This window comes from Carica papaya, chromosome 9 (assembly GCF_054855325.1).
Source record: "Carica papaya isolate Zhongbai chromosome 9, ASM5485532v1, whole genome shotgun sequence".
Classification (NCBI taxonomy): domain Eukaryota; kingdom Viridiplantae; phylum Streptophyta; class Magnoliopsida; order Brassicales; family Caricaceae; genus Carica; species Carica papaya.
The window spans coordinates 30,443,633-30,463,053 of NC_142317.1; the positions used below are offsets into that span (position 1 = coordinate 30,443,633).

At 34.8% G+C, this 19,421-nt stretch overlaps 2 protein-coding genes across 8 annotated transcripts in view; one reads left to right on the forward strand and one right to left on the reverse strand.

The window, feature by feature from the left end:
* Positions 1-12,262, forward strand: part of LOC110810078 (P-loop containing nucleoside triphosphate hydrolases superfamily protein) — a 40,036-nt gene extending 27,774 nt beyond the window's left edge. For 3 of the 7 annotated variants that reach the window (XR_015816376.1, XM_088211543.1, XM_088211540.1), the window contains one exon: positions 11,268-12,262. Coding sequence is in view for 4 of the 7 variants with exons in the window: in XM_088211543.1 (XP_088067669.1) it covers positions 11,268-11,330 (63 nt within the window). In the remaining 3 variants the exon portion in view is untranslated. The remainder of the gene's footprint in view (positions 1-11,267) is intronic. The other 4 variants (XR_015816377.1, XM_088211541.1, XR_015816375.1 and 1 more) reach the window with 3 other exon arrangements.
* Positions 12,263-13,357: 1,095 nt separating this feature from the next.
* On the reverse strand, positions 13,358-16,640 carry LOC110810093 (NAD(P)-linked oxidoreductase superfamily protein). The gene is made up of 5 exons (XM_088211544.1): positions 16,422-16,640; positions 15,946-16,121; positions 15,612-15,855; positions 14,271-14,450; positions 13,358-13,710 (listed from the first exon to the last, which is right to left on the reverse strand). Exons 1-5 carry the CDS (start codon positions 16,539-16,541, stop codon positions 13,483-13,485), a joined length of 948 nt encoding a protein of 315 aa, XP_088067670.1. The 5' UTR covers positions 16,542-16,640; the 3' UTR covers positions 13,358-13,482.
* Positions 16,641-19,421: the final 2,781 nt, after the last annotated feature.

Genomic DNA, 19,421 nt, shown 5'->3' on the forward strand with positions numbered 1-19,421 from the left:
TGCTAATGCCCTCCCAAGCAAGAAGCTTAGTAGCAATTGAACCATTTGAGATCCAAGATAAACCCATAAGGCTAAGGACAGTGGACCAAAGATTTTGAGAAATAGGACAATGGAGTAGAAGATGATAACGAGTTTCAAGACTGTTTTTACAGAGGAAGCATATGTTGACATGAATGATCCCTCTTTTCATTAAATTATCAATAGTAAGGATGCGGTCTTTTGCAGCTTCCCATGCAAAAAAAAAAAAGAAATTCTTAGAATGGCTCCTGACTTCCATACTATATTGTAGGGGAAATTTTTATGGATGCGGGTGAGATTACCAACTAGGAAATTGTATAAGGATCTGACAAAAAAAAATTTCATTCTTAGTGAGAAGCCATTTTAGTTTGTCTTCCCAATTACTTACATGATTAGTAGCCAAAGTCTGCAGTAAAGATTCGTACTCCTCAATCTCCCAGTCTTGCAAGTTCCTATTTACATTCACTTGCCAAAGCCCAGGAAAGTCTGGATCAACAACATCCATGACCAACATGTTTTTGTCTCTAACAATAGTATAGATGTGTGGAAATCTAGATTGGAGTGACGCCATATCATGCCAAATGTTTGACTAATAGTGGATTTTGTTGCCCTTTCCAATGTGCCATTTAAGAAGGATGAGATTGTTGAGATTCCAAATGTTTTTCCAATGGCTTAGACCATAAGTGTTGTTATTGATTTTGGAATAATCATGATAGTCACCATTAAACCATTTACACGAGATGATCGATTTCCATAGGTTGTTACCTTCATTCCAGAATCTCCAAATCCACTTTCCGAGAAGAGCTCTGTTTAGCTTATCGATGGATCTCAAACCCAAACCGTCCTCTTTGAGTGGTTTCTTGATATCATTCCAGTTTATAAGGTGGAGTTTCCTACTGTTGTTGTCTTCATCACCCCATAAAAAGTTACATTGAATGGATTCCAATTTGTTAGCAACACTAGTAGGAATGTTAAGCACCGACAAAAAGTAAATAGGAAGGTTGCTGATGGTGCTTTTGATGAGACCAGGACTCAACGAAGATGATCAAATGTGCTGAAACCAGAAACAGATTCTCTTACTTTGATGCACTTGGAGATCTTTATTTACTAGTACTACTAACACTACACAAAAGTTTTGGCTCTACCGTGAAAGATTTGTGCACTCATCCTTTTCCATATTGAAAGTTATATTTTATTTGTTATTTAAGAATTCATAATATGAAAATATACATTGCGACATATGTGAGTTTGTCAAATATAAGTGCGTAACATATCTTCCTAGTAATAAAAGAAGTTTAGTTCTTTTTTCATTAATCTACAATGATATTTGGTAATAGATTCACACACTTAATATTTTTGAGACTCAATGATTTTGTGTTATTTGACATTTTGACTAGAGTCACCTAATTTTTCTTACAAAAGTCAAATTCGTTGTCAGACATATCATATCCCAGTTTTATAATATGAAAAAAATTAAATTTGGAACCCACATAAAAAGATTCTGCATTGACAACGCCAAAGACTTTTTTAGTCATGCATTTTCATCATTCTTCTACTAAGAAGGGATACTTCATAAATCATCTCGCTACCACACTTTATAACAAAATGGAGTAGCGGAATGCAAGAATAGTCATCTTCTAATCATCACTAGAGCTTTCCTCTTTTAAAATAACGTCCTAAAATAATATCGAGGCGAAGCCATTCTTACAAGCACCTACATTATTAACCACTTACCCTTTAATGTTCTAGATTTTAAAAGCCCTTTAAAAGCACTCTCCAAGTTCTACCAAGAACTAAGTATCACAAATCATCTGGTTCCTCAAATATTTGATTGTGTTGCTTTCATCTATATTTTATTCCCATCAAAGAAGGAAACTTAATCCTCAGACTCTGAAATGTACGTTTATGGGGTATTCCTATTCTAAAAAAAGGTATATATGCTATCATCTGTCTATACAAAAATTGTATATGCTTGTGGATGTCACATTTGTTGAATATAAATCATATTGAAAGATAATGATACAAATTTTTTAGTTGACTTTACCCTACTGTCTTTGCTACACACTCCAACATCACCTTCACGAGAAAGCCCTCAAAACCCACTAGAAAACTCACCCACTTGAGAGACTGTAACAGATCCTAGATTCACTCAGGTGTATACGAGGAAGAATCTGAGTTCCGAGCCTAAGTCGATCCAAGCATTCGACCTTGATCATAAAATTGAGATAAGTTCCGAAGATCTTATCTAGTCGGATAATATTATACTTATTGTACTTCGTAAAGGTATTGGAGATTGCACTAAGTATTCTCTTTATCCTATTTCACAATTTATCATTTGATAAGTGCTTACAGTCCTTTAAAAATTTCTTTACGAGTCTGAATACTGAGTCTATTTCTAACATTGTATTATGAAAAAATGTTATGAATGTACGAATATAGACACTAGAGAAGAACTAGACATGGGAAGTGGTGAACTTACTCAAAAGAAAAAAAACCTGTTGGGCAAGTGGGTATTTACAATCAAATACAAGGTAGATGGGACATTCGAGAGGTATATAAGTAAAATTAGTAGCAAAATGCTATACACAGACTTGTGGGATAGACGGTTAGGAAATATTTGTAGTAATAGCCAATATGAACACTGTGTGGATCTTGTTGTCCTTAATTATCTACTTTCGATGTGAAAAATGTCTTCTTGCTTAGAGACTTGAAAGAAGAAATCTATATGAAGATTATATCTGGTCTTGTTAGAAAAGCAAGACCAAACAATGTGTGTAAATTAAAGAAGATACTTTATGAACTCAAGCAATCTTCAAGAGTATGATTTGGTAGGTTCGTGAGGGTGATGATAAGGCTAAAATATAAGTAGGTTTAGGAAGACCATACTCTAGTTATCAAACATTCAAAGATAGCAGGAGTTGATTATTATAACAGGAGATGATGAGAAAGAAAAATTAATGCTAAAACAATGTCTGACAAGTGAGTTCAAAATCAAAGAGTTAAATAAGTTAAGTATTTCGTTGGAATTATACTTACCCGCTCAATTGGGGATCTTCATTTCTCAGTAAAAATAGATTCATGACCCATTTGAGAGATACTAACAAAATAGCATGTAAACTAGCTAGTATTTCTATTGATCCTAATCACAAATTAGGAGTAGCAAAAGAAGATAACCAATAGATAAAGAGATGTACCAGAGTTGGGAGATGGATATACTTGTTAGACACAAGACTAGATATTGTTTATGTAATAAGTGTTATAAGTTAGTTCATGCACAACCTTAAAGAAGTGTGCTTACAGACAATCTATAGAGTATGACATTACCTAAAAGGATCACCTGGAAAAAAGATCTTGTTCATGAAGAATGATAAATTATTTCTAAAAGTTTATGTGAATGCGGATTTTGGAGAGTCAATTGTGGACAAAAGATCTATCATAAGTTACTGTATTTTCCTTGAGGGTAACCTAGTTACTTAGAAGAGTAAGGAGCCAAACATAGTGTGGATCAAATGTATTATCATAATTTTGAGCAAGAACCCAAGGCGTACGTGAAATATTATGTCTAAGAAAGATTTTAAAAGATCTAAAAATCAAGAAAGAGAGCTTCATGTATTTACATTATGACAAAAAGTGCATAAGTGTTGCACACGATCTATACAACATGATGGAAGCAAGTATATTGAGGTCGGTAGACATTTTATTAAAGAGAAACTTGATAGTGGTTAATATATCAAAATATAGATTTATATATTTAAATATATAGCTTATTTTTATTCAATTCTTTTTATTTAATAAAAATCTTTTTTAAGCAACTAATTAAAATATAAATAAATATGAAAAGTTCCTCAAACTTTTTAAAATTACAACTCTTGTAATCTATATTTCCATCTTACCTAGACTACAAGTAAATGTTATTTGAAATCAATTCAAGTGATGAAAAATAAACGATTCTTCCCTCTGAATTATTAAAAATTAGAAACTTATACTTCATACATGTCTACCAATTCAAAGCTAGCAGAAATGTTGACTAAAAGTTTGAGCAATCCGACATTTTAAACTCTCAATGGCAAGTTGGGGATGGACAATATCTATTCCCCATCTTGAGATATATTCTAATAATTTTTATGAATAAATAACAATTTTTTTTAAAATAAAAAGTGTAAATATAGTATCATAAACATAGTACCATAGGGGTACCACCTGTGTACAGTAAATTTACACTCTGGTATGAGTGTTAATGACAAATCCAAAATTCTCATCTCTCATCATATCATTGCCCCAATAACATAATCCCAGAAAAAGGTAACTACCTATTTTTCAATCTATACATCAAATTCTCTTTTCTCTCAAAAGTTCTAAAGTTTCTTTCATTTCAAATAACCCAAAACATAGTCATAGGAATCAATTTATTGGAATCATTTTCAAGCTTGAGTCCACTCCATGCCCAAATTTCCTCTCTGATGGTACCGGCCATCACCCAATTTAGCCCCAGAAGCCCATACACCATGCTCCATAATTCAGAAGGCACTGGACACTATAATAAAAGATGATTACAAGACTCCGCAGCTGTCGAACACAAGTAGCACCTATTGACAAAATAATAACCTCTTCGAAATTAACTTCTCTTGTATCAAAATACATCCCCTGGCAGCCTCCCAAGCAAAGAAAGCAATCCTAGATGTCACTCTAGATTTCCATATCTGTTTTGCCAGAAAGTTCCAGATTATGTCATCCCTTCCCCCCACCAATAAAACAGTAGTATGACTTAGCAGAAAACAGTCCATTTTGATTCAACTTCCATTTCATACTATCAGCAGAGTTATTCAGTTTTTGCGCCTCCAGAATACTTAGCAAATTATGGTATTCCTGGATTTCTCAATCATTTAAATTCCTGCTGACATTCACTTTCCAAAACCTGTTACCATTATGCTCCTTATATGCCTCATTGACAACCATGTTTTTAGATTGGGCTATCTCAAATATTTTTGGGAATCGGAGACAACCCCCTTCAATCCAATCATCCTTCCAAAATTGATTTTGACCCCACAATCAATGCTCCAGTCAATACAGTTCTGAAACCGGTGCCAATCCATCAGAATTTTCCTCCACAGCCCAAGACCGTGCTTCCTCTTGACTCTGCCTGACCCCTCTCTGCCCAGAATATCCCCCCTTTTGACAGTAATGACCTTTCTCCATAGTCTGTCTTCTTCCCTGAGAAATCTCCAATACCATTTCGCCCTAAAAGAAGTACTTACGTCAGTAAGAGATTTTATCCCTAGACTCGCTTGCTTGGTTGGTTTCTTGATGTCACCCCAATTTAAAAGGTGATATTTTCTGGATCCCTCATTGCCCCATAAAAAGCAACATTATATAGCCTCCAATTTTTTAGCAATTTTTATTGGGATCGTGATGGAAGAGACAAAATATATTGGGAGTTTTGTAAGGGTACTTCTAATTAAAGTATATCTGCCTCCCTTTGACAAAAAATTTCTTTTCCATACTGCAAGTCTTCTCTCAAATAACTCAACCACCGATTCTCAAGATTTCAGATCCTTGTATTTGACCCCAAGTGGAAGGCCCAAATATTTGATAGGGAGTCTAACCAACTTGCAACCCAACACTCTGGCCGGCCTAGCTTCATCACCTCTGTCCCCTAATTTGAACATCTCTTATTTGCTTAAATTTATGCCCATTCCCGAGACAGCCTGAAAAAATTGTAGAACACAGCTTAAATGCATGAAGATTCCCACTTCCGGTTGACAAAAAATCAAAGTATTGTCCTCGAAAAATAAATGTGTGACCTCCATGGTATTATTGGAATCCAATCATTGATATGTTTCAAAACCGACTTGCCAACTGGAAGAGGAAATTCCTATCAAAGAGGGGACGTTTAACTCTCATTAAAAGTATCCTATCTAATCTCCCTATTTATCTCATTTCGGTGTTCAGCATTCCAACTTGTGTTGCCAACACTTTGGAATCCATTCAGTGCAACTTTCTTTGGGGAGATGACAATAGTAACAGTAGAAAAATCCACCTTGTAAACTGGAAAGAAATCAAGAAACCTATTAAAGATGGTGGATTGGCCTTGAGATTTATAACTACACTTAATAAGGTCGTCTTGGGAAATGGATTTGGAAATTCTGGAATGAAGGTAATAGTATATGAAAATCAATCATATTGTGCAAATAGTTCAACAGTGACTATCATGATCAATCTAGAATTAAAAATAGCACATTTGGTTCGAGCCTTTGGAAGAACATTTGGAAACTAAATAATATCATTCTACAACACTCTAGTTAGGTTATTGGGAATGATAACAAAATAAGATTTTGGTCTGACACATAGCTTGACAAGTTTAGTCTTCAAACAAGATTCCCTCTTATTTATATTATTGTCAGGAATAAAAATATTTTGGTTAAAAACGCTGTAGTTCTTGACAAATAGGGCTTTTGGTAGGTGTTAGTATTCAGAAATTTACAAGATTGGGAGTTAGAGGAATATTTATCCTTGTTACAGATTCTATCTTCAATTCAAGTTTATAACAGGAAGGACAATTTAAAATGACTATTCTCCAAAAATGGTATTTTTATTGTCAGATCTCTTTATAACCACTTGGCGGACAATCTTAATCAGAACACATTAGCTTCCCTTCCAACATAAAATGGAAATCGGGTGCAAATCCAACAATTTCATTTTTTTGCTTGGGAAGCTACAAAAGGCCACATTCTTACCCTTGACAACCAAATGAAAAGAGGTTTCATGATTGTCAATAGATGTTTCCTATGTAAAAACAATTTTGAAACCTGTAATTACTTGCTTTTAGGCTGTTCAGTTTCACAGTACTTGTGGAACACCATTATTAGTCGTATGGGGCTGTCTTTGGTCATGAACAACAACATTCATGCTGAACTCCTAGCATGGGAAGGCTTCAGCAGCAACAGAAAAATGTTAAGATTAATTCCACTCACCATAATATGGGGTCCTTTGGAAAGAGAGAAAGAATCGCTCTTTTGAAGGAATAGAACTTGATTTTAATAAACTCATTGATTGTTGGTTTCACTATTTTGGGTCATAACATCGATTGTTTTGATGATCTTGGTTTTGTTGTTGATAATTTAATTGACTTGTAAATACGTTGTAAATGGGTTGTGTCCCCTTGACATTCTCACATCAATACAACTCTTCACTTTTATTTAAAAAAAAATTAAAAATAGAAGAGGGGATAATGGGTCCCCTTGTCGGAGTCCTCTACAGGCTTTAAAGAAAGTAGATGGGCCCCTATTGATGATCGCTGCAAATGAAATAGTTGAGATACACTGCATCATCCACCTCTTTCATTTTAGGCCAAAACTCAAATCTTTCTCACATATATTCAACAAAATCCGAGTTTATATGATCGTAAGTTTTTTCCATATTAAGTTTGTGCAGTAGACCCTCTTTTCCTTCTGCTACCAGCTCATCCACCACTAAGTTTGCTATCAAAACAACATCAAGAATCTGCCTCCTTTCAACAAACAGATGCTGGCATTCTCCAATAACTTCTCCAAGGACTCAAGATAATTTTCTGGCGAATATCTTTGCTAAAAGCTTGTATATACAACCAATCAAGCTAATGGGTTTGAAGTCCCAGATGTCTTTGGCCCCTCTCTTTTTGGCAATGAGTACCAAAAAGGTGGAGTTCAAAGACTGCACAAATTTTTCAATAAACGTCTCCATAATGTCGTCCTTAACAACATACCAGAATTCTTGCAAAAAATTGATGTTAAACTCATCCGGCCCTGGCGGTTTATCACCATTACACAGTTTCAATGCCGCAAAAATTTCCTCGACAATAAAATCAGATTCCATCAGAACCCTGCTGTCATCAGACAATCTGTTGAAGTTTAATCCGTTCAGTTTCGGTCTCAAGGCAAATTCTTTCTTATACAACTCTGCAAAGAAGTCGCGGGCAGCCTCCCTCATATTGATACTTCCTTTGATTTTAGCATTATTAATCCACAACTCATCCATAAAATTGCATCTCTTCTGATGGCTTGCCAATGCATGAAAATACTTTGTGTTCCTGTCCCTATCCTTCAACTATTTCATTTTTGTTTCCAGGACGCATCCTCAAATGCAAGCTTTTGGGCCAAAGAGCTTTTCAAGTGGTCTCTCTTGATTACATTCCATTTCATCCAGGCTGCAAACCCCATCCCTCTCATCCAACTCTTCAATGTTTTTCGTCAGAATGTTGACTTCCTCTTCATTGTTTATTTTTTCCTCTTTAGTCTAGGTTTTGATGGCCTCCTTTAGACTCTTCAATTTAGTTGTAATTTTATAGCTTGCTTTTCCTTGAACCATCGCATTTTTAAATATCCTCCACCAGTCACCTAAATCTGTCAACCCCAAGCCACTTGTTATCAATCCTGAACGGGGCTGGTCCCGACTGAATACCCTCATCTTCTAAATGGATTTGAAAGCGATCTAAGTGAGACGGGGCAATAACTTCTAGCAAGCACTGGCCAGCTGCTGCAACAAGGTCGGAGACAGTAGGAAACGATCAATTCTAGACCATGAAGGGGGCCCTTGCAGATTAAACCAAGTCCATTGTCCCCCAACCAAAGACGTCCATCAACCCCAACCTATACAGATTCTCATGGAACTCCATTGCTTCAGCATTTAGAAAACTGATACCACTCTTTTCCTCCCTTCGTAAAACCATGTTAAAGTCTCCACCAACAACCCAATCATCGCCCCCTGACTGCTTACAGTCATCAGGCTCCTGCCACGACATCACCCCCTCTCCTCCATATTACCCCTGCAGTACACTCTAGTGAACAGCCATTTTTCTCCCCTCCTAATACTTTTAAAAAGGACGGACAGAGATGTCCGACCCCTCACCACTTCAGGACATTGTAATTTCTCTTCCTTCTACATAATGACAACCCCCCTCAGTCGCTCCTTTTGCAGGACTATAGTGTCATCCTACATCTCTAATATTTCATAAACTTCTATTATCACAAAATTCAAGTTTGTTTTCCTGAAAGCAAACCACATCCGACTTCCACTAATTAAGACAACCTTTAATTATCGCTTTCTTCTTGCTGTCGTTGCAACCCCTCACATTCCATGACACAATTTTTCCAATCATTTCTCATCAAAAGAATCTGTCACCTTCTTCTTCCCCTCCCTCTTCCTTCCTTCATAATCGATAGAAAATTTTAGTCTTTTCAATTCTCTAGGGGTTCCTTCGCACTGTTTTTTCTTTTCTTTTGCCCCAGCCGCACTTTTTTTCTTTTTAACATTCTCCTTCTAAAAATTTCATGAAGAAGGGAGCATACCTGGTCTTCCAAGCCGTCGAAAGACACACCCATCATTCTGCTAAGCTCTTGAGCGTTTTAGAGCACCCAAGTTGAACTTGCATCATTCTCTTCAACTCCCCGTCCAGCATCACAGTGGCTTAATGACCTCTCCCTAACACCGCAGTCAGAATCAAGAGGCTGAATTTCATCATTAACAATCATCAGTTCCAGCTTTCTACTATCCACCCCTGTTAAGAGCCCCTCATCACCCTCTGTACTCGTCTCCTCATCCATAGATGCGTAAGAGCTAAAATTGTCTTCCTCATCGAGTCTTCCTTCTAGTTCCCTGCACAGAAGCTCCTCATCATTATCCTCTTCGATCACCTCCTCCTCTTCTTCCTCTTCCTTCTGCTTTTCCTCGGTTACTCCTTTATTTTCCCCGATTCATCCCTATTGTTGCCTTAAATTCTGACCCAAAGTTTCTCCTCGGGTCGGATGCTATTAGCGGGTCTCGATCAGCCCCTCTTAGTTGGGCTTCATTCTCTGAGACTCATTACACTCGGGCTTGGGTCCAGATCAGTGACCCATTTTGCTTTCTCCTCCCTTGTATATCTTTTTCTCTCAATGGGCTCCCATCTAGTGTTATTTGAGGTCCCAACCCATCGCGAGACCATATTCTTATGGAACCCAAAACGACTACGGGCTCCTGCATTTTGCCCGTGCACCTGATTCCTCTCCAAAGTCATGTATCTTGCACCAGAGATCCGACCCAATGCATTCCTGGGTCTAGTCTGCCCTACCTGATTCACAGGTTTGCTATACGCCTGAAGCGCCACCACATAGGACTTTATCCTATCTACTTCCGTGGCAACGTGAATTGAAGCCGAACAGTGAGGGCACTGAATCGAGGCTTTTCACAGAGTCGCTTGGACCAACTCCACTCTTTCCTCTGCTTTTTCATTTCCACCATATAGTTTTTTTGCTGAAGGATTAATCACAGGTCTTTCCGCCCAATCGAATGCCTGATTCATGAACAACCACCATCCCCTCCCTTGTTCTCCTTCTGGAGTAGAAATCCTGTTAGGCCTCTTTTCTCAGCCTTCAGATAAAATGATAAATAACCCATGTCTGTTTCTCCTGAAAGCAATCCACTACTCCCTATTTCTGCTAAATATTCGTCGCGACCATGGGACTTGATTACCCCAATAGAACTCCTCCAAAGAGTCGAGAAACCACTTTACCTCCTCCTTTTCTAGTAAAATCAGTACCCTTTACCCCCTGCAATTCTCACAAATTCTTAACCCATCCTTTGTTAGTTAAATCGAAAGTCTTCCTCTCAATCACTAGAAACTTCTTTCCTCCAAATGACAACATAGCCTTAACGTGGGTTACGAGCAGCCGAAGGCCATCGTGACCAGTCGTCACGCTCACTCACGCGCACTCAGTCATCACACTCCCTCACACGCACTCAGTCGTCACATATATTATGTAGCACTGACTAGAAAACTCTTCATTTTAGTATGCAGGTACAATATTATTAATGAAATGTATAAACTGGCATTAACATAAATTTCATTATAACTTTCAAACATCAAGTTCTCTGGCTACATACAAAATCATTAATAAACAAATAATAAATGACTAGAGTAACAGTGGCTCATGTTGAAGAAGTTCTCAGTCTATCTAATTCATACATGTAATATTTATTTGAGTGAAAGAAGCCTTGGGTTTTGGAGGGACTATGGTACTCCCTTGCACCAGTGGCCCTTTCCTTTTGATAGGAAGCACAGCACATTGAGGAATCTTACTGGAAAGCACTATATTTTATGTTAATAATGAGGTAGTGAATTGTTTTATGTGGAGCTTAGTCTGTGCAGAGCTAATTTAGCAATGGAGCTTTCGAGAGTAAGTAGTGGAGCATTTTGGAGGTGTTTGCTTCTCACTTTTATATTTCTTTTTGTGCAGTGTATTGAGCAAGGAATCTCATCAACATCTAGCGAAAGTGGTAGGCAGCCTGCTGAGGGTTAGATTGTATGCAGATGTTAGCTCAACTATTGACAGGTATTAGTCCAACTGCCAATAGTTTGAAAATTTTCATCATCCATATGGTCATAGTCTTCAGAACATGGAGGATGAGAAAAGTGGTGAGATCTTAAGACAGCAAATTTTGTTTTGACATGTTTTGGCATTCACAGTTTCTTGAAGTTGCTTGAATTTAATGGTAGTAGTATGAAGTGGTGCAAGCCATGGTGCCTCTGCCAGGAATTGGCTGGTTTTCGTCATCAAGTATTCATCACGGCCTGAGTTTCCTCTTGACCAAGAAGGCTGATTTCTTCATTGGCGTGCAGGAATCACATCCTGTGCATCAGACTTTCTTCATTTCTGTTACTCCTTTTAACCTCTAATAATCTGAACAGAACTGAGAGGACTTGAAGCCTGAAGGTAACCATGTGGACAAAGCTGCTGGATGTTCAAAATCTAATATCAGAAACAAATCAAGCAAAAGGAAACCTGGCTGCCTTTGAGCACCTTGCCTAGACCTTTTAAAAATAAAAAAGAAACCTGGCTGTCCTCTAGCACCTTGCCTGGAGCCTTTTGAAAACAAAAGTTCTTGCAGGATGTATGAAAATTTTTGGTACTGAAAACTGTATCCATATTGCAAATGCAATACCCGCATAAAATTGTCATCGTTACGCCAGCAGAAAGCCTGTAACTTAAACCTTATTCATTCCATTTGATGGAAATAGAGAGGAGACATAAGCAGCCTTCCAAAAGATTATCTAATTCTCTTCATGACATTCATATCAACAAGGATGAGAGAAAACAATGGTTCAAGGGAGGGATATAAGGTGAGAATATAATGATGATATATAACCTTAATGCTTAAGCACTTCTCATGTATTGTCTATTTACCCTTTTCTGGTGATACAAAAGTAATATGATTGTTATTGTTGTCGAAAGTTGAAAAAGTCCAAGAATATTAGCATTACACATAGTCCATCTAATGCTTGCTAAATGAGATATTTAGATCCTAATAGTAGCTTTTGTTTATGATAATAAATTAGGGTGATGTTCAGGAATGTTGCTCATTAACGTACTTGGTAGGTCATTAGATCTCAAAATAGCTATTCCTAGAAAACCAAAGTCTATCTAGCTATTCAATTGGTGGCCCTGTGGGTGGCACATCTCCCATTGGTCACCCTCTTTTGCTAATGTCCTGAAGACAAATGCAAAGAGAGATAAAATCAATCCAAATAGCTGATTCAAAATTCATGTTGGATCTTTCTTGGCTCTTGGCTCTTGTGGGCATGTTGTTGGAGCTTGAAAAAAAAAAAAAAAAAAAAAAGGAAACTCCAGTTAGCTTTGAAATCTTTCACTTTATGTTTGGTTTAGGAGAGCCAGAGATGTGGTTTGGACGGGACTATATCTATATCCGTCCTTGTACAGTTCTCTACATTATGATTAAGTTTTGGGTAAATTATATATTTGCTTTATATGTTTGGTGTAATTTAATTCAAATCATGGTTTCTTTTATTATGATAGTTTAGTTGTGTGAGAAATGTTTTTTTTTTTTTTTTTGTTAGTTTAATTAGTTTATTAATTTTTTAACTTATTATCTTCTATATTTAGATCTTTTCCTAATTTGATTTGTTTATGTTCAAATAGAAATAAATTTCTTTCAGTTCTAAAATGAAGGATAACAAACTTTTCATTGAAAAAATCATCTACTTTGAATTGCAATAAAACAAAACCTCATGGTTGGGTGAACGAGAGCACTTTGCCTTTTAAGAATTCTGAACTTACAATGTAAAAATTTTCAAGTTATGACCATTACGGTATAAGCATAGGTTATAGTTTCATTATGATAGATTATTGATATTTAATACAGAAATATAAGATTTTTATTATCTGTGAAACTAGACCAAAAAATAATTATGAGAATGTCATTTTTGTAAACTAAAAATAATGATGAGAATGCTGTGTACTGTGTATTGTAATTAAATAAACAATAAAACTGTATATTATTAAAATATATTCACTAGGAAATCAACACATAGAAAAAGCCACGTAAAAAATTTATAGTAAATATCCCGATGTAGATAACAGAGACACACATATTCCAATAATTAATTAACAATAAAAACTACAAATTAAAGTAGAAAAATGTATAGGGTGTGATCTAAATCTCGTCGTCCCATAGATCTTGAACCTTCTTGTATGGACTTGTTGTTTGGTTAATGAGAAAATCTCCTCTCATGATCTTTCTTTCCTCAAGATTATCAATCCCATCCAAATCTTCTTCGTCCAATTTCAGATTGAACGAGCCAATATTCTCCTTTAATCTCTCTGAATTGAAGCTCTTCGCGATCACACTCGCTCCTTTAGACATCCCCCATTTTAGAGCAACCTTCATCAAATCCAATTCGTTTTTATTACTTTTATGTTTTGATTATAAAAATATTCTATATATATGGTCGAAAATATTTTCTGTATATCTTACGAAATATTTTAAAAAATATTCTGTACATCTTCTGAAAGAAAATTATAATATTTTATTTATATAAAAATTTATAATTTTATTAATGAAATATTATTAATTTTATTAATAAAATAGTTTTTTTTTTAATTTTACTCGTTAATGCAGATATATTTATGGAACAATATTAAATCTTGTATTTTTTTTATTTTTTTTATTACTTTATAAAATTATGTGCGTATAGAAATTTTATTTTCTCCACAATTATTACTTCACTTCGCTTTTATTTTAGTGGTAAGAGAATTTTTATATCAATTTTTGCATATTAAAATTAATTTATTTTGGAATTATTTTAAGAGCATCCTAGATTTTAATCCCAAAATATTATGGATAGAAAGTCAAATTTTGAATAAAAAAATTTAAGGAACATAGTTTCTTTATAATTGAATTAATGTTTTATTGTTTGTATATGAATTGATTATATTAGATACCTGTGCTGGGGTTGCATGGTGTTTGAGAGCGATGGATTTGATGACAGGGCTATCAATCACAGCCGTTGATCCCCACACATTTCCTGGCCCACCAATTGGTGAATAGGCACTCACATGGATCTTATGTTCTGCACATATCTCCCTAAGCTTTTTCTGCCTCCACATCGGATGCATCTCCACCTATACATATAAACATATGTAAATTCAAATCATCTAAATTCAAGGCTTCATTCTACCATTGTGAATTGAAAAATTGGATCAAAGAAAAGAAAAGAAAATCATAAATTCTCAAATTTAACATATATATTTATATATATACATATATTTTACTTACTAATATATATATATATATATATATATATATTTTATAAAAAAAAAAAGATCCATTTTTATTGGAGTTTTTCCAATCCTGATTACATTAGAGTGAAAAGAACAAGGGTTTTGGTCTAATTTAGAATCCTTGAAGGTTCTCGTACATTTTAATAATTATGTAACATATAAAATTAATAATAAAATATTTAATAATATAAAAATATACAGTTAAATTAGAATTCATATATTTATTATAAAAAAAAAAAAAAAAGATAAAAGTAACCTTCACTCTATCTATATGTATGTATGTATGTATACATATCTGTCTGGTATTTAGAACAATAATTTGTTCTAAGCATGTGATGATATAGATAAGCTTGAGAGATGAATTTCTTACTTGAATTTGTCCTTTCGTGAAGAAAATAATAATAATAAATAAAATTATAAATGTATACTTACGGGATATATGCATCCGCGTTGACCTTATGGGTTTATTTGATGTTAAATATGTGTGATGAGAATATAATAATGGTGGTAGAAACCGACCATACCTCCCATTTATTATTATTATTATTATTATTTTAAAATTCCACAAAATAATAATATTTGAGGATATATATATAGAAACTGAATACGCCAAGAGAAATAATTAATGTTGCAAAATATAAGTAATTTTCACAAAAAAAAATTTAAAATAAATTAATCATTAAACTTAGCTGTGTGGACAAAAAAAAATCTGAGTTGATTCTACTTAGATTATATTAATTTTAAATTAAATTTAAATCAAACTCGGTAAAAAAAAAAAAAAAAAAAGCTCGTCAAAATACGACCTCACACACAATATATATTTATTAATTTAGTTAAGAAGTCTTATTTGATAAATATATATAATATATTTTTAATTTTAATTCAAAACATATTTTTATTTGATGTAATAGGATTGAATGTCACTAGACACAACTGATTTATCGAATTATCTAAATATATATTTAATTTTTTTATAATGTCAGATGAAATCTATAGAATTACCTGATTAACTGCTGGAGTAATAGAAGCAAAATCAAGAAGGCTAAGGATCTTGTTTGAAGAGAAATTACTGACACCAATGCACCTGCAAAATCCCATTTCTAAGCTTTTCTCCATGCCTGCCCATGTGCCTTCTATATCCAACTCCTCAAAGTCTTCTTCTTTAGGTACTGGATAACATGCCCATGGCTTCAATTTCACTGGCCAATGCACCAGATACATATCTATATATTCTAGTCCTGTATTCCTGCACATTATTAATTTCTCTCTTATTTTACATACATACATACATATAGCTGTATAAAAATAGAGTATAAGATCTTGTTTATGTAATTACTTGAGTGTTTGCTGGAGTGCAGAAACAGGATCATGGTGATCACTTGACCAGAGTTTAGATGTAACAAAAATATCTTCTCTCTCAACCCTTCCGTTCTCGATTGCTTCTCTCAACGCATTCCCTACTGCTGGCTCCGACCCATATATCTTTGCTGTATCCAAGTGTCTGTAACCCAACTGTATTACCCATATATGTAGTCAGAATCTTGCTTAAAAGTTAAAAAGAATTATACAAACCATTCTAGAGACAAGAATATTACATCCATTACCACTCTTATCTTACACAGAATGGATGCAACGTATATCGTGTAGGGTATTAGATAGATAAATAAATTACTTCCTCTCATGGTATATTAAATTACAAAGTAAAATGACAAAATTGACTCTAATACAATGCTGTTATATTTTTATTTAAAATTATATTATCTTAAAGAAATTTTTTAATAAAAATATAAATTACGAATGGTATGCAAGTACCTCCAGGGCGGTATGAATAGCTTGTTCGGTAGTGCGCTGATCATTAAACAAAGAGTAAGTTCCTAATCCAACCACTGGTAGTGTTACTCCACCTTTCAATCTTATCTGATCGCTCCTCATGGTCTCTTTCTCACCTTCTCACGTACTTCATATGTACACACACATGTATGTGTGTGTATTTGTCTATCTGCCACAATATGCAAACACCCACACACACATATATATATATATATATATATACACACCACCCCAAAAGTCAACTTTACAAACTGTTTTCCTAAGACACCTCATCACGCTCACCAATAAATTATGATATTAAAAAAATAAATGTTTGAAAAAATGAAGTCATTACAGGAGATGAGGTGTATGTGTATTGTCAAAGTTAATGAAAAAATATTGGTTTCTACGTATCAAAGCTTGAGATCTTCCATGTCTCTTGGGATTTCACCCGGTGGCCTCCAACCCATCAACATAAAGCCAAAGTTATCTCTCTAGATTTGGAGTTTTCAGAAGATGGTTAGATAGAGGTGTTTAAAAGACAGTAGATAAAGGTTCGATTTTAGTGAAAACTTTCTTTAAAAGTATATTTTAGTAAATAAATTACGATTTTAATAAAACTTTCTTTGAAAAAAAGTTTATTTTAGTCAAGTAGATATTTGAGGGATAAAAAATTTATTTTAAGGATAAATATCTACTTTAATCCTACAACTATGGACAAGTACTTTTTGTTATAATTTTTAGTTCTAAATCTTTTAGTCTTTTTCCAAAAAAAAAAAACATTTTAAACTATAAAACTATTAATTGTTTAGACAAAATTGTTTATTTATTTGTAAACAAGAAAATGATAATAGTTAAATCATTAATAATCAATTTTAAAATTTTCTTTAAAAACAAAAAGATTAAGCATTCAATGCTCACCTCTTCATCTTCTTCTTCATTAAGTTTCCTTCACACAAAATATTGGTGATGCCTCCACCCCTCTTTTTTTAAAAAAAAAAAAACTCTAAGCATTCACGGAACATTTTCATCTCATTCTTCATTAAGTTTCCTTCACCAAAAAGAATCGGTGATGCCTCTACCCTCTACATGCCACTACCATTCATTCTCCTTTTTTATTTTCATCATTAACAACAAGTAACACTTTTTACGTGTCCTTTATTATATTACTTTAGCTTTAATTCCTAAATCGTGATATTTTTTTAATTCAAAAAAAAAATAAGATTATTTTATTATAGTATACGAAATATAATACTTTTTTTAAAGACAGATCACACTACAACCAATATGAAAAAACTATAAACTAGTTTACCAAATAAAAAATAAAAAACAAGCAACTAAGTTTACACGAAAGGGTATGCCTCTAGCACCATCCACTACCTATAGGTTGCCCTTTAGCACTGATACATATGATATACAAGCAGTGGTAAATTTACATTCAAACTGTACACATATGATATGGGCTTCCATGTTAACACCTATAATCATACTTAGTAAAACTTCGGTCCAAAACTTCACATACTATTTTCAAAAAATAAAAGTTTTAAGATACAACCCGTCACTCGTTATAGCTATCTTCTTGTAGGCACCTTTTCAAAAAGTAACTTGAAGCAGCAAGAGGCCCAATTAAATTATGCTTTGCAATCCACATAAACAACGTATTCATAAAACACAAGACCAACTAAGGGCAACATCCATAGGGATCACAAGCCTTTTATTCTAACTATAAAATAATTTCTCTATTAAAACCCTTCTCTCAAAATTGCTCCCTCTCTTTCTCATTGTTTTTACATTTCATTTTTATTTATTTTGGAAATTTGGTTCGATTTACTATTGGAATGGCAACTTGTCGTAAGACTCACAAGGCTAGGGTTTATGTAATACCCTTGAATTAATTTTAATAAATTTAAAATTAATGTAAAAACATAATTTTTAACTTTTAAAATTTTTATTTAATGTGAAAATGAAGAAAAATAAGTGGGGGATGAAATTGAAAAAAATGGGTGAAAATTTGAGTTCTGTGGGTATTTTTGAAAGAAAAATTAGAAACTGATGGTCAAAATACAATTTAAGAAAAATGTGCCACATAGGATGCCCAGTCAGCAGTCCCAACGAAGCGGAGTGCGCCGCGTAGCAAGGCACACTGACGCGGTGCCACGCGGGAGGCCACACTAGTGATCTGCGTGCCCGCGATCGGACAGTCTAGATTTATTTCCGCGCGCGTGGACGGTCGGGATCCGTTCCCTCTTCGGACGCGATCAGACGATCGCGATTAAACGCAATAAACAGTCTAGATCTACTTCTTATTTAAACGCGATGGGATGGTCTAGATCAAATCTTGATGAACGGTCCAGATTCACTTCCTATTTAAACGCAATTAGTTTGTCCAGATCAAACGCGATGAACGGCTCATATTAAAAGGAGACGGATATGAATACCTATCTTCACACCAAACCCTTATCCTATCCGCTAGACAACCCCGCTGAAGAAGAAGAGACAGTTGCTGGGAAGGGAGCCGACCACCGACTAAAGTCGTGCCGGAGACAAAGAACTAAAGACGTTTCCAATACCGACAGCAGCTCCCACCAACGCAATTGTAGCAGCTCCAGCACCCATTGATTTTGCACCTTCTAACATCTCGGGTTGAGAATTCTCGTCACGCTTTTTCATTCACGATTTTCTGTTATAGATTCCTCGTCGATTCTTCCTCTCGTTCCTTTTCTCTTGGCCATCTCACTTGGAATGCGAAGCTGGGTCGCTTATTCACGAACAAAGAATCGAAGAATCAATTCAACCAAGAACTCTCTTTCGCTCGTCTGCATCTGGTTGCCTCCAAAGTTTTCAGCTGGATAGCCGCGAATGGGAAGAGGCAAGACAAAAACCCCTTTACCAGTTCTAAGGCCTATGAAGGGATGGAGCTATTCCCCTGGGAAGGTCAAGCCCGTTACCAAAGCCCCACCCATCCGCCATAATGGACGCTAACACCATTTTAGAATGATAATG

Coding starts and splice junctions, on each gene's coding strand:
- LOC110810093 (XM_088211544.1), bottom strand. CDS start 16,541: ATGAGGAGCGATCAGATAAGATTGAAAGGTGGAGTAACACTACCAGTG. Junction 15,856..15,945: donor GCACTCCAGCAAACACTCAA/GTAATTACATAA, acceptor AATAATGTGCAG/GAATACAGGACTAGAATATA. Junction 13,711..14,270: donor ACCATGCAACCCCAGCACAG/GTATCTAATATA, acceptor GATTTGATGAAG/GTTGCTCTAAAATGGGGGAT.